The 15,254-nt window shown below is 26.6% G+C and overlaps 1 protein-coding gene across 3 annotated transcripts in view; it reads left to right on the top strand.

The window, feature by feature from the left end:
- LOC129619220 (beta-3 adrenergic receptor) overlaps positions 1–15,254 on the top strand; it is a 136,819-nt gene that overhangs the window by 49,681 nt on the left and 71,884 nt on the right. For 2 of the 3 annotated variants that reach the window (XM_055534364.1, XM_055534362.1), the window contains exon 2: positions 2,319–2,343. The exons of the other annotated variant lie outside the window; for it this stretch is intronic. In XM_055534364.1, the coding sequence (XP_055390339.1) occupies positions 2,319–2,343 (25 nt within the window). The remainder of the gene's footprint in view (positions 1–2,318; positions 2,344–15,254) is intronic. 3 annotated transcript variants of the gene reach the window in all.

Here is a 15,254-nt window from a genome sequence, read left to right as displayed (position 1 = left end):
ACATTCATATGCTCATAGATAAAATGGAAAAGAAACTGTAATCTCTTTTTTTCTTTTTTACCCTCCCATCTCTTTCTACTTATTTATTTATTTAAATTTTTTTTTTTTGAATATTTTTGAATAATAGAGCATACAAATTGCACATATTTTATATTTTCTATAAAATTTAACTATAAGTTAGTATATGTGTGTCTGTGTACAATAATATATAAAAGTGTTCTTATAAAGGATTAAAAATCAAGACATTTTAGATGATTTTATTTAATTTTTTTTTTTTAAGATTTATAATATTTTTGTATGATAGGAACAATAATATAAAAAAGAAAAAGATGGTAATATATCATATTCATTTCCTTTTGTTCTTGTCTTCTGCAAAAGATTCAAAGAAATCTTAAACAAAAACCGTTAAGTTAATGTGTGCTTACTTTAAGGTATTTCTTTAAAATTAGGGATTAAACGAAGGATTTATTTAATGAAATAGATAGGACCACAACACTTGATATCAACGCTGAATGAGGAAACCCAATTTTTGTTAAAAATACACTTTTGTTTTCTTAAGAATGCCAAAGTTTTTGAAGAACCGCTCTAACAGAGGTATATTTTGTTGTCATAGACCAAATGTCCGAAAACTCTTAAATCTGTTATGAGAGCTGAATAAATTTTGGTTAACCGACGAAATAATCTTATGGAATGATTAAAAGAATTAAATTTTTGAATAAATGTATAACTTTTCAATATTACAAACGAGGTAAAAATTATAGCAGGGTCATAAATATTACATTGTTCATATTATTATCAACGTATAATTGGAATATCACTTTGTTTTAAGTTATTTCAAGTCTAATTTTAAGTACTGAATAAAAAATTTAATACTAAAAAATCCAAGAAAAATATTTATTAAAATACGATTTTTCGAAAAAAAAAGCTCTTCATTTTTTCCTTTTGAAAACCTGAAATAATCGCATTCTTTTTATATCCACTTCAAAAAGAAAACAGATCAAAAATTGAGATCAGGTTTTTTTTATCATAAAAGCAGCTTATATATTTTTTATTTTTTTAAATTTTAAGAACATATTAAGTTTGAAATATTGTTCGAATGTGGATAATATTCAATTTCAAGAATATGGATGAAAGTTTTCATTTATTCTGAAAAAACATAAAATTTTAAATCGTACGAGACAAATTTAAATTTTAAGAGTTTGAATTCGATATTTTTTACACTAAATTCTGCACGTATGCGTTTTTTGTTCTTCTATATTTCTCATCTTCGTATATTAATATATTATAATAAAAAATTTCTCACAGACTTTTGAAGATTGTTCTGGTATAAAAATGTGTAAACGACTCTCTTCTAAGAATATTTAACAAAAAAAAAGAAATAGCAATTATTTTTTTTTAACAAACTGTAAAAGAAAAATCTGAATTATGATATTCTCTCATTTGTCAATATATTTATTTGATTAACAATTTCACGACCTATATCCTACCGAATCTTCCCCCTCATAAAACTAGATAAGTTGTACTTTTTTCATATTGCTCATAAGGAGGAGTACATGAGGAATTTTGAAAAACTTTGTTTCCAGTTGAAAAATGCTCATATAACAAACAAAGTGGTAATAAACCAGTGAGTTAGTTGATCGACACAAAATTCTTCGAATGCTTAATTGATGGGCATTACCTAAATATAGTGTACCAATATTATAAAAAAGTATAAAATTGATCTTCCGAACATATTCGAACATACATATTTGAATTAATTTGCAAACACAATTTTTTGTTAAAACTCAGCGATCAAAAGCTCTAAATGCTTGAATTATAAATATAAAATATTACAAAATATTTATTTATTTATTTTGTTGAAATCAATTAAACAAAAGTTTCTGTTTAGAATTTAATCTTGTTAAATTGTTATTTTCCTATATAAATAAAATAAAATCCACAAAATTAAGTTCCTTATCACTTAATCCTTTCATTTTTGTTGTGATGAATTTTTTCAATATTTTATACACACAAATCATATCATTTTCCCGAAAAATCTTTCCCCCCCCTTTTAATATTTATGAAAATGCACAAGTTTGTTTTTACTAAAAAAAAAGTTGTTAAATAATTTGAATTTCTTGTTCTCCACAGCACACCACAACCTATACAAAGTGTTACTGTTGAAATTGTATAGTTATATTTGGAAAAAATTAGAAATACCCGGATAAAATAAATTGTTTATTAAAATTTTTTAGAAGAGAAACTTATTGTAAATTTTAAAAATTTTCATAATTAACAAAATTTTTCTTTTTTTTTTTTTCAAATTATTTTTATTGTAGCGCTCGTATTTTCCGGGGGAAGTTCGTAAGTATTTAATAATATTGTTTAATAAAATACTAAAAAAATTTTAGTAAAGAACGCAAAATACTTTTAAATATAACTTACGTTATTTAACCAGAATTACTATCGTAAGATTCTTAAAAAAATATCTTGTACAATATTACTTGATATAGATTCATATGAATTCAGATTTGTTTCCGAGTCATTTTTGACATCGTGCAACTGGTAGTTAATTCTGTATGGTGATTGAGCAGTTGAACTTCAAGTTGAGTATTTTCGGATTTTTCGTTATACATAGAATGCAGCTTACGGCAATAAAATGTGTTAGCGTTAAATATGTGTTGGATAGACAGTTTTTAAAGTCTATTAAGAATAGTTTCCTTCATTTGGATAATATTAGTCATGAGCTAAATTAATTATGACCTATTCCGATAATGGACTAATAAGAATAAAATTATTGTTATTGAGTGTTGGTATTGGAATTACATTGAAATTTTGAATAAATCTGCTTCTATTAACGGAATTTTGCATTTAAATATAAAGCGAGATAATATTTTTGGCACCGTATCCGTCATTACATTGCTGTTGTACAACAAATATTGTGATTATTAATTTATTGCTTTTGTTTACGGAAAAAATAAGGCTATATAGCAACAGCATCAGTGTTTTTTAAAATATTACAAAATTTTAATACATTAATTTTTGTTGTATGAAAATTATTACTATTATAGTAAAACAAATGAAAAATTAAACGAAAAACTTCTCGAGTCTAGATTCCATAAGAACTGCTACAATTTATTTATCAAATTTTTAAATTAAAAACTCATTGTCTCTAATTTCGGAATAAAAACTCATTTAGATAGTTTAAAGTTTTTAAACATTTTATATTTCAAACCCTAAACTATATAAAAAAAAGGTAATTTAAAAGATATTATTTAAACAGAGGGAGACTAATTCAATATGAACTTAAGCTAATTTTACAAGATTCCACACACACTTAAGACACAATAATTTAATTTTAAAAATTTAGAAACAACATCTTTATAAAATTTTCATTCTATACAAATATAAATAAGAAACTTACATTTTATTAAATTTTCCCAATTTCTTGTAAATTAATTTCAAAAATTCATTATTAACTCTATAGCACTTAGTTACTGATTGAAAGTTCTTACTAATTTACCCACTCTAATATATATATGTATATATAGCATTGGTGCATTTAATAATATAAACACGTACATATAACATATACCAAAAAATAATTTTATTTTTGCAAAATATCCTATTGAAAAAGAAACATTTATATAAGTGGTTACTTGATTTCATCAACAGACATGAAAAAATCATCTTATTTATATACTATATACGTATGTACCATTTATAATCCATTTACCATACTAACACCTGTTAATAGAAAATCTCAATTTTATCCTTCTTTTTTAAATTACCTACTACATACTACACTCGTAAATATCTTTTTTTAATCTTAAAACTTAATTTTTGATTAATAATGAAATAAAATTGAAGAATACTTCAAATCATCACTTTTCAACAGATATAATATTGTGTACATAACACAAACATGTACACATCATAATAGAAAAAAATGGAAAAATAAATTTTCTTTATTGATTTATACCTTACCAATCTTTGAAAGGCATCTCATACAAGTGCATATTATATGTATGTATGTACATTCAGTTATATTGTGTGTGTAATGAATTATTTACCTTAATGTTATGTACTGAAAATTTCATTCCCATATTCCATATTAATTTCGTATGAGTATATCACATAAATAAATGTAAATTTAATATATAAGTTGTTGAGTTTTAAGAACAATTGTAAAAAAATATTGGAAACAAGATCTTCTTATTAATTTCTTTTTGCCTGCTTGTCTATCCATAAGTTTGTTTTGTATACTTCTGAGCCCTTTAAAATAGAAAGCAAAAACTTTTGTATATAATGTCATTTGCAAATGTCATTTTTTAAGAATTTATGGTGTCGGAACCACAAACAATTTTTGAATTAACGAATGATTTACTCGGAAGTTTTTTCCGGCTTCTCCCCTTTCGAAATTGTTATCTTTCAAAATTGACAACAATATAATCCGATATCTAATTTTTTCGAATTTCTTTAAAAGTCAAACACTAAAGGTAGTGTTACTTAGTTGCCGGATTCGACTGTTACATTAATGTTTTTCAGTTTTGGTTTTTATTCCTTTAGTTTTGGTATTTATACTCCAAGAATGTAGTAATTGCTATTCCATGCTATAGTATATACTAATTTTTACTAAAAATAAACGTGCTGCTTTCCGCATAATAGGCGATTTTATCCCATTTTATTTTTTACTCTTTTCAACATAAAAATTTAAGATAAAGTTCCTGGAAGCTTTATGTAGTAGTACCATTAATATACTATTGGAGTATTACATAAATATAATAGTTAGTTTTATATATGTATATTAAACTTGAGTTAAGTTCGATAGCTATTTAATATACGCACCTTACATATAAACACCTTTATAAAGAAGAAAGCAAAACTTAAATAATGTGTAAAGTTTTCAAATATGTACTTCATTCCGAATCAACGCATTCAGTATGTGTACTAACATCTTTGGGCTAAATTATTTTTTGTGATAAAACGACTATAGTGAATGTTCACATAAGAATTTTATAATTAATATTGTTTAATTTTCTGCTTATAATCATGAAAATTTTAATTACTTTAAGCCTAAAGGCCTAATTAAATACAGTTTAACTATAATAAGAAGTATTCGTTTAAGAGAGTCTAAATATCTCTGCTAATCAAATTGTTTTCTCAGTTTCTGGAATTTTAGAAGAATTTTCTTAGTTTCTCGAATTTTCGAAGCATTCGCATAAGAAAAATTGCTTTATGACCCTAATTTGAGAATTTTACCTGCAGTTTTGCGCGACTTCTGCTCATAGATTGTAGATTGTCAGTTGAGGGCTGTTCCGCAAGTCCAATATCAAAGGGGCTAAATAACCTTTTGTAAATAACCGCCACAGACACAAGTTATACACTATTCTTGATTCCTTAAGGAATCAGATACTGCACAATGAGTTGGATACAACATTTGGAGGGTCCAGATAATTGTATCCAAGGTATAAGAGATTTCTCCTGGCCTCATTTCGCATCCCTCATTTCCTCTGATTCCACTTCAACTTTTTTCTACCAATGGAATGTAAAACCCAGAAAAAATTTAGGAAAAACTGAGAATATATTTCCTGAAAATGAATATTTCTCAGCGACTGAGGTTTTGCTTTCCAAACTCGAAATGAACTTCTTGAACAAATCATCGATAGTGTCATCCGCCGCCACATATGCTAGGCAGACATTTTAATTTAGTATATCCTTGCCATCTACCACCTTGACGCTAGTCCCATCACATGATTTTAACACACTGCCAATACTGAGTATTCTATCCCTGGTGTCTTAATTTTTAAATTTAATGAACAACCATTCAAAAATTCAAGTTAATTAGAAAAAAATCATTAGCAATATTGACCGAATATATTAAAAAAAACATAATACTACTTGGAGGGCCTACCCTCCGTTAGTTCAGTAAGATTATTTATATTAATTTTTAGTTATTCCATTATACCCAAGACTCAGAACCACATAAATTATTATTCAATGTATTGTAGAAAAGTAGAAAGAAAGATCATAATAAAAGGTTGAGTTGTCATTCAAATACAAAAAATATTAACTTTCGGTTTTACTAATAGAAAACCGAAACGATCTAAAAAATAAAAATAAAAAAGAGCAAAAATTTCGAAAATTCAATTGAGAAGTTACTCTCAAGAGTATTCGAGTTTTTTGTTTTCCCATCTTTTTTTTTCCTTTTAAATGAATACCAATATCAAAATTTAACATCTACCCAAAACGTCAATTTTATGAAATTTGTTTTTTTTTTTGGGTAAATCAAAATTCTAGGTATATACGTGTGTAAGGTAAAGTGAATATAAAAAGTGGTTTTTTATTTACAAAATAAAATTCAGTTTTTTATTCTTTTCACATTACATATGTCACATACATGTCAAAAATTTAATACACTCAAAAACGTGACTATACATATGTATGTGGGTTATAATATATTCGAATATATTATATCCTTACAATATCCTTGTTTATAAATATTAATAAAAAAATGTAAATGATATGGAATTTTCCTATAAATTTTCTTGTTTTTGTTCTTGCACAAAAAAAATATGAAGCCTTGAGAACTAGAAAAAATGGAAAAATGAGCATTATATAATTATACGATAAGAGCTTCGAAATAAGTTGTAAATCGATATCATGAGTTTTAAACAAAAACAAGATCAGACAAAAATAACAGAATTTGCAAGAAAATTACATATTTATGTGCTGTACATTTCGTATTATATAAGTAGATGTATTTTATACATTTAAATATACATACAATATTTCCGGGTTAGATATAATTTCTTATAGTGTATATGATATTCTTTAATATTAATTGACTACGTTTACATGAGTGTGATCATAAGAAGATGAGCTATTTCATAAAAATTTTATATTTTTCCATAAAATCAAAAAATATTTTCAATACATATATGTATTCTTTCTAAGGAGGAATCATGAATGGAAACGATGAAATGAGGTCGGTATCAGAATCTTAAGGGACAATGGTATGCCAAATCAACCTGTCTGCAAACCATATGTTACGACATACAGCACTATTGATAACCTGTCTAAGGAGATCATCATTGCGTTTTGTTAAAGAGAAATCCAAGCCTCAACACGAAATAATTAAGGGTGCTAAGATGCGATTTCGAAAGGAATGGCGATCGCACATTTTCATTCTTTATGGACGAGTAATCTGCAGCGTCTCTAGAGAAAATAGATTATCGGTCTTTCCAAAATTTGTTCCAGGTTCTACACGAGCCGGCTGCTTCAAACAGAGTTACATTTCGTTGTCACTTCGCAGTCGAATCAGAGAAAATGGAGATATATTATCAACACATCAACCATTCAATTTAATTGATACACTCGAAAACTTCATTTTCCTCATAATTTCAAATATATAAGGATAAAATCCAAATATTTTAAAATGAACTTACATTTCTTATTTTATTCACTTTTTATTTGTTTCCCAATTTTTCATATTTTTATTGAAATGAAACTCGATTGTATAATATAAACTCCCATTTCAGACGCAATTTCATTCATAAATTGCCTAAAATTTTCATCTTTTTGGTCTTTTTTTTATCAAAAAAGAAAACCGAAAACAATACTTTTTAAAATAGACCAAAAATTTTTATTATTCTATATTATCGTCTTGAAAAAAAAACGAATATTTTGTTTAATCTAATTTACGTTACAATGAAAAATCATTAAAATAAAAAAAAAAAAAACAATTTTTTTTAAGTTAAATTTTCTTAAAAAAAATGTCTAAAGAAAAAAGTAATAAGAAATAGTGGGCTTAGTCAGAACAAAAGAATAGATACATAAATACTAAATCAAAATCTCTGAAAGCATCCTTTTGTAACGAGAAAAAAAATATAAGAAAATTAAATCAAAAAATGAATAAAAACCAAAAAAATTCAATAGAGGTCATCATCAGTGTACAATATTAGTGGAATACATAAACTAAGAGAGAAAAGGATAAAAATAAATGAAATTTTGCATAGAAGAAAATTTTACTACGATTTTCTATAGTTCTGAGAATGACCTTTATAAACTAGATGGTTGGTTAACGATTGAATATCCATTCATCCAACCACTTTTTCTAGAAACATCCAAGAAATTCTTTGGAAAAAAATATAAAAAAGAACTTCCAGGGGTAATTTTCTCGAACAACGAATGAATTAAAAATTTCATGTGATCTACACATAATCAACCCCAAGATGTATTGTCTAGCTTGGTAAAAATAATGCACAAGATAATGAAAATGTCTTTACCATGGATAACTGTGTTGGCATTAAAATTCAGCTGGAAATCCGATTGCCATTCTTGATCCCACCACATTACACGAACGGCAAAATAGCAGAACGAAAAAAAATTTTAACATATGACGAGTGTGAAATTAAAATTTCATTGAGAAAGATTTAAATTTCGGAAAATACGCAACCACAAGGGGCCGGTTGTGTGGGTTAATGTACTTTTAGTCGATTTCAAGCAACTATTTTCTTTTGACACTATAAAGAGAGGAAAAAACAAAAGCTCCTCGAGTAGATACACATTCCGTCGCTTCAGTTTGCACGACCATATCGATCATTATTACACCTTTCGTAAGTTTTCTTTATCACCGAGAAATTAAAAAAGGATATTGGAAAATTTTATCTGAAGAAATTTCCGTGTTTTTTTTTACATTTCTATTATTCAGGTCATGTCTTTCTTCTTCTTGATTTTTGATATTCACTATCTTCTAAGCACAAAATAATAAAAAAAAAACAAGAAATCCATTTTCTTACAATACAAGCAATGTACTTGAACAAAAAACTTTCAATAAGGTTATTTGACAAAACAAAAAAAAATGGATAAAAAGGTTGATAATAGAAAATTTCATTTTTTTACCATATCTTGTTATCTAAATGGATGTAAAAAAAAAATCGCATATTATTTCACGAACACGGTATGCACCTATACATACATAGTCAAAAAGATTGTTAAGGAAAAATGGAAAAATATTGAAAATATGTACTTCGATACCTACATTCCTTAACACATTTATACTTGCATATGTAATAAATTATAAAATATAAAAACTATAGAACTGACCAACATGAATTTAAGGATTTTAACTTCATACTCGTATGTAGAAGCATAAAAATGACTATGCATTCTATTCTAAAATAAATCGGAACATCTGCCACGCCACAAAAAAAACTTAACATAATTGATGCGTATTTTGAGTTCTCAGTTATATGTTTTTGTTGCTATTCAATTCAATCAATAATATTGGCCACAACAATCACACCTTAATATTATTGTATATCCTCTATAAATTAATGTATATCCTCTATAAATATGCAATATTCATAAAAAATTTGTAATTCAAACAATAATTTATACTGTGATTTCCTATTGCATTGAAATTACCGTCTTTATTATAACAAATTTAAAAATCGCATAATTGAGTCCAACATCCTGAAATAATAAGGATTTGGAAAAAAATTAATTGATTTTTTTTCGTGTAGTTTGAAATTGCTTCAAGTTTTTTATAACTTTAAGTGAAAACTTTAAGTTCGAATTTCATTTTATGATATACATAATATACAGATGACAACAAAAACTGCACGTAGAAATGGATTTTATGTACGGAAAATTTTCTGTTTCTTGAAACAAAAGTAAATGAAATAAATGGAAATAATTCAAAAAAAAAAAACGGTACAAGGATTGGTTTCGGCAAAGTCAAAATGATCGTCATTCGAAGTGAGAAATCTATTTGACATTTGCAATTGTCATACACTTGTGGATTCTCATTTGATGTTAGCGAACGCAATTTAGACAAAATTTTTTCTTTGGTTTTTCCCCCGCACTAAAATTATCTTCCCTTCCTAATTTTCCAGATAATAGCACTAAAATAAAGCAATAGCTTCACCAAAATTATTTTTATTAAATTTTTTATTTTTGCATACGCTAAAAATTTTTTCTAAAATTATATTTACGAAGTATTACTGTCTTTGAAATATTCATTCTTTATGCTTGAATTTTAAATGCCTACTGAAAAGGCTCGAATTGCTTTTTTAAATTTCAATTTAAATTTTAAATTAATTTTCTACCCTTCCAAATGTTGCAAATTACGAGTCACATAAAAACACAGTGGGCAGGTTGATTCATAACAATCATAGTAAATTCTCAAACTTTATACTATAAAGCAATCTGTAGCAACAGATTCTAATCAAATACATTAAATTTATGTCATTATAACAATAGTTGTTGTTTTACAGTCAATACAACCCTAATGTTTTCATTTATTACCATTCACACAAAAAATATCAAGTACTTTAGAATGAAAGAAAGGTGAGGAAATTTTCCCATATCATATTTATTTTCCTTCCTCTGACAACTCTTTTCTGTTTAAAATTATTGAATTCTTCACGAAGAAAATTTTGACCAATATAAAATGAAATGAAATGAACAAAGAGTCCTAAATTGCATAAAATATTATGAAAATGGCATGTCCTTTTGATTATCCTTTTTTTAAATATCCCATTTTTTTTACAATATTATTTGTTAAAATAATGTGTAGGTTTTTCTCTCTAATGGTAAAATAAACAATGACAGTTTTATTTTTGGAACCCATACAAATTCGTGCGCTTTTATTAAGTGGGCATAAATGTATTCGAATTGTTAGTGTAGTATTAGTGTATTCGTGTCATGTGTCATAAAAATAAAGGAAGTCAAAATGTAGAAAATTACAAAATACTTATATATGAAAAATTATTTTGCAAAATAACGGTTCTTTTTTTATTTAACTTATAACTAAATGATGATTAAATTTTTTATCCGGTTTATTTGTTTTTTATTGTTTGAAATCATAAAAAAATTTTTTTATTTTGTTAGTGTCACTTTTTTTTCTGTTCAGTATTTAAGATTGGACAGTGTAACATTTTAAGCAAAGGAGAAAGCATTCTTGAGAATCTTGCATGATTTAGTGACACACCTAAAACAAGGTGAGCACACATTTAATATGTAGTTATATTAAGAAATTTCGCACTAAACGTAAAAAATTAAATTAAATGTTGAAAAATTACAAAATTAGAACTGTAGAAGGATAATGTCCATTGAATGTACATTAACCGAAATCTGAGTGACCAAATACTGAGACCTCTTCTTTGTTTTCTTTGAAAAGCGTCATAGTTTTCTTAGTGTAAATCAACACTGAGAGCTATTTTTACAATCTCTTTTAACTATCCGGTTCTGAAGCCGAAGAACAGACTTCAGCCACTTCGCAAAACACAAATTATGTTCAATGAATAAAATTGGTGTTCAAATCTAATCTGGGTAATGCGCTGTCTGTCTCTACACCAAAGTATAAACAAAAAAAAAACTAAACATCAGTATTAAAATACACAATTTCTTAGGAAACTAATGACAACATTCTTATAATTAAAATGTTATACATATAAAGGAAAAATTACTATAATCAATGAGCCTCGGTACCTTGGTAAGATGTCAGAGTGCCGCCCAATAATCTTGACGAATGTGTATTTATACACAGACAAAATTAGATTCAAAAACAAAAGAGCAATAAGAGAGAAATATTCTTCTCAAAATAGCCACATTTCAAATTCAGAAACTCGACTGCTATAAACTTGATTCCAAGGAGCATTTTGGGAAACATCACAATTCCTTCACGCATATCATATTAATTTTTCGTATAAAAACATAAATTTTATAATATTCACAATGGTCGTTATGCATACAAAAAAAAACAAAGAGTATTTTTCCTAAGGGTTCACAGCTCTTTTCACAATATTTGCTTTGTTCTTTTTTGCGTGTTCTTACTCTTACATAACGTACCTTTACGTTCTTCACGAATTGTGGCAATAAAAATGTGTACGAAATATGAAAAAGGCTTCTCTGCTAAAATAAACATTCAAAGTAAAAAAAAAAAAAACAAACCTTATTTGTAATTCTATTTCTGTAACAGAAAAAAAGTCCTTATAAAACAATAACGGTTAAAAGTATAATTATGTAGGTAAAATAAACAAAGGAAAGATACTTTTGTTATTATTTACAAAAAATAAAAATGAAACCAGCTGAAACGTAATTGTTTTTTGACATATTATCTCGCGCTTTTCAAAATTGTTTTGATAGGAATAATCATATAATTTGAGAAAAGAATAAAAAACAAAATAACACAAAAACACAAAAACAAAACGGAAAAGTCATTCCCACTTAATTAAAGATAAAATTTTTATTTTTCCATTTCATCGTATATTTTTTACGTCGTCATTTTAACTTCAACTCACAAACTCCCTTACTTTTCTTATCGTGGTATAAACGATAAGAAGACAATTTTTCTTTTAAGGATTGGAGCACTCTTAATCTGTAGGCGTATGTTAAGTGTTGTTTTTTAAAGTACAAATTTAAACTAATTTTATGTTTACAAAATTATTAATGTTTTTTAATGCACAATTTTAATGAATTTTTAGTTTTTATTATTAAAAAATATAATTTACATATTTTTTAAAAACTATTCTTTAAATTTTACGCTCATTTACACACATACACACACTTACAGAAGAATATAAGTAGATAAATTTAAGGTTTAAAACTCTAAAAGCAATTCTTTTTGTCAGAAATGTATAAGATAATTTCTTTGGTTCGGTACTAAACTTTCCAAATTGTACAATAATTAGAAAATGGTTTGTAAAAAGCTCGTTTCCAAAAAATTTTTAAATGCACAAAATTTCTAAAAAACTTATAATGGAAGATGAATGATAACAGTTGCATACAGCATAAATGGATGTGATACTGATATGTGGATGCTGAAGTGGTCAGCATATAACCGACCGCAAAATATATTGTTTTGTTACAGTCAAGATTATAAAAATGTCCTTTGAAAACTTCATTCAAATTTTAAGTGCGTTACCAAGTTTTTACTTAAAATGAATGTAAATTTGACTTTTAGTAATGGTTCGCTTTATGCCATCTGAATTCTCCAAAAAGTTCGTCAACTAGTTCTTTATTTTTAGCACTTTTCCAAAAATTTTTTGAAAAAAGTGCTTATTAGTTTCACTCTGTCCGTCCGTCCGTCCGTCGACACTTTTTTGTTTACAAAACTTTTACATCCTTGAAGATGGAAAGCTGAAATTTAATAAGTATATAGATTTTTACTAAAAACTTATTTCCGTAGAACAAAATTTTTACCCATCTCCCATCCTCTAGAAGTTATAGCCCCCCCCCCCCCCCCCCCAAAACCTAAAAAATGGCCTTTTTTAACTACTTGTTGCAATGAAACCATAAGAATTTTTGAAATTTTGCAAACGCAGAAGGGCAGCGACTTGCTTCCCCTAGCGCGGTATATTATAGTTAAACTTTAAAAAAAAAAAACAAAATGACCGTTCAAATTTACCGTTATCAAAAGTCCTTTTTTTAAAAATTTTTGATTTCATTTTTCTTCTAGACCCCAGCCTGTACAAGTTTGAAATTTTAGGAGCTTTTAGGCACTAACAAATAGTTCATTTTGTTGGAGGAAAATTTTTTTCCATCTCCACGCCCTCTCAAGTCGCCTCTTCCATCGCCTCTTGAAATTTGCAAAATTTGAATTTTTGACACCCTATATTTTTGAAACCGCAAGCTTTTTCAAATTTCTATAAACGCAAAAAGTTAACGGTAAATTCCATGACATTAAAAAATATAATTATTTTTCTTAACTCACGCAATTAACCCTAAAAATCGAGCATTATGTTAACCGAACTTTATTTTAATTTTTGCTTTATTTCAAAGACTGCATATATGCATCATCCTAAATCTATGCAATCCTAGAAATAATTTTGTATATGAATGAAAATAATTTTAATAGTGTGATAGATATGAGTAAATAGACTGTATTTAAAAGCAGAATTTTCACTTGTTGAAGGGAGAAGTGCTACAATACAAACCATTGGTTTGACCCAACTTTATTACTTTATTTATTCAATATATAAACTCAAAAAGAGTGTTAACTCGCAAAGAGCGTTTACATTGTTCTACAATTATATAAAGTTAAATAAGTTAAGTAAGTAAGTTAACTAACTAAAACTGATTTTTTTTTTTAAAAGTATTAAAATATAGATGAATTTATAAATTACATTTTATTTAATTAAAATTTTAAAAATTTTTTTTTATTTAAATTTAAACTTGTGTTGTGACGCATGATTTTTAAAGTTTAAAATTAAAATTGAAATATGTATATTAGGTACTAATTTTTAAGAAATTTTTGAGTTCTTTTTTAAATGATTCAATATTCTGTTCTGACTTAACTCTGGATGGTATTTTATTATATTCTTTAACGCACTCGCTATATATGTTGTTACCTCTTTTTTTTTTTTTTTTTTTTTTATTTTTTTTTTTTTATTGGTGTGAAAAGAAAACTTCCTTTTATTCGGAATAAAATACTTTTATTTTTCGCTAATATATTTCGTGCGCTACATACGCACTTTATCAAAGCTGATTTTCTTCTCCTCTCTTTGTTTTGAAATCACCCGCGTGCCTAGTATAGTAATTATGTACTTCAGTTCCTTGGTATAGAGTAGAATTACTTATTACATGTTTGTTGATTATTTTAAAAATGTGAATAATTTGTAAAAGTTTGTGTTGCTGAATGATAATTAATATATTAAAATCATTATATAAGTTACAAGTTGGTGTTCTAGCCTCTAAATTGTATAAGTTTTTAATTGCCTTGTTTTGCAAAGTTTGTATTTTATTAACATTTTGTTTGGATGATGATCCGCAGATAATTAAACCGTATGAAATATTGCTATGGAACATGCGAAAGTAAATAGACCGGTTCACTTTGGTCGGTAATTCATTACAACTCTTTTTAAATATACCCGCTATTCTTCTGCATTTTTTGGAGACAGTGTCGATATGTACTTTCCAACTAAGGTCTTTATCTACCATTATGCCCAAATATTTGTAACTATTAACTTTTTCTATTGTAGTGTTATTACATTTAAGATTTAGATTTATGTGATCTGGTCCTTTTATTAACATATATTTTGACTTTGCTGTGTTTATTGTCAGCCTATATTTTGTTATCATTTTTAAAACTATATCATTATCTACGTTAACATAATGTTCTATACTTACCAGAATACACAATAGCCAAATCATCAGCATACATAAATATTTCCCCATGTATTTGCACGTTTGCTAATTCATTGACATAACATAAAAATAAAGTGGGTCCAAGCGAACTTCCTTGCACTACACCGTAATCAATGTCCTCA

The sequence above is a fragment of the Condylostylus longicornis genome, unplaced genomic scaffold (genome assembly GCF_029603195.1).
Source record: "Condylostylus longicornis isolate FDR11 unplaced genomic scaffold, ASM2960319v2 ptg000011l, whole genome shotgun sequence".
NCBI classification, from domain to species: Eukaryota; Metazoa; Arthropoda; class Insecta; order Diptera; family Dolichopodidae; genus Condylostylus; species Condylostylus longicornis.
The sequence above is the reverse complement of the archived record's forward strand: the minus strand, read 5'-3'. Positions and strand labels throughout refer to the sequence as shown.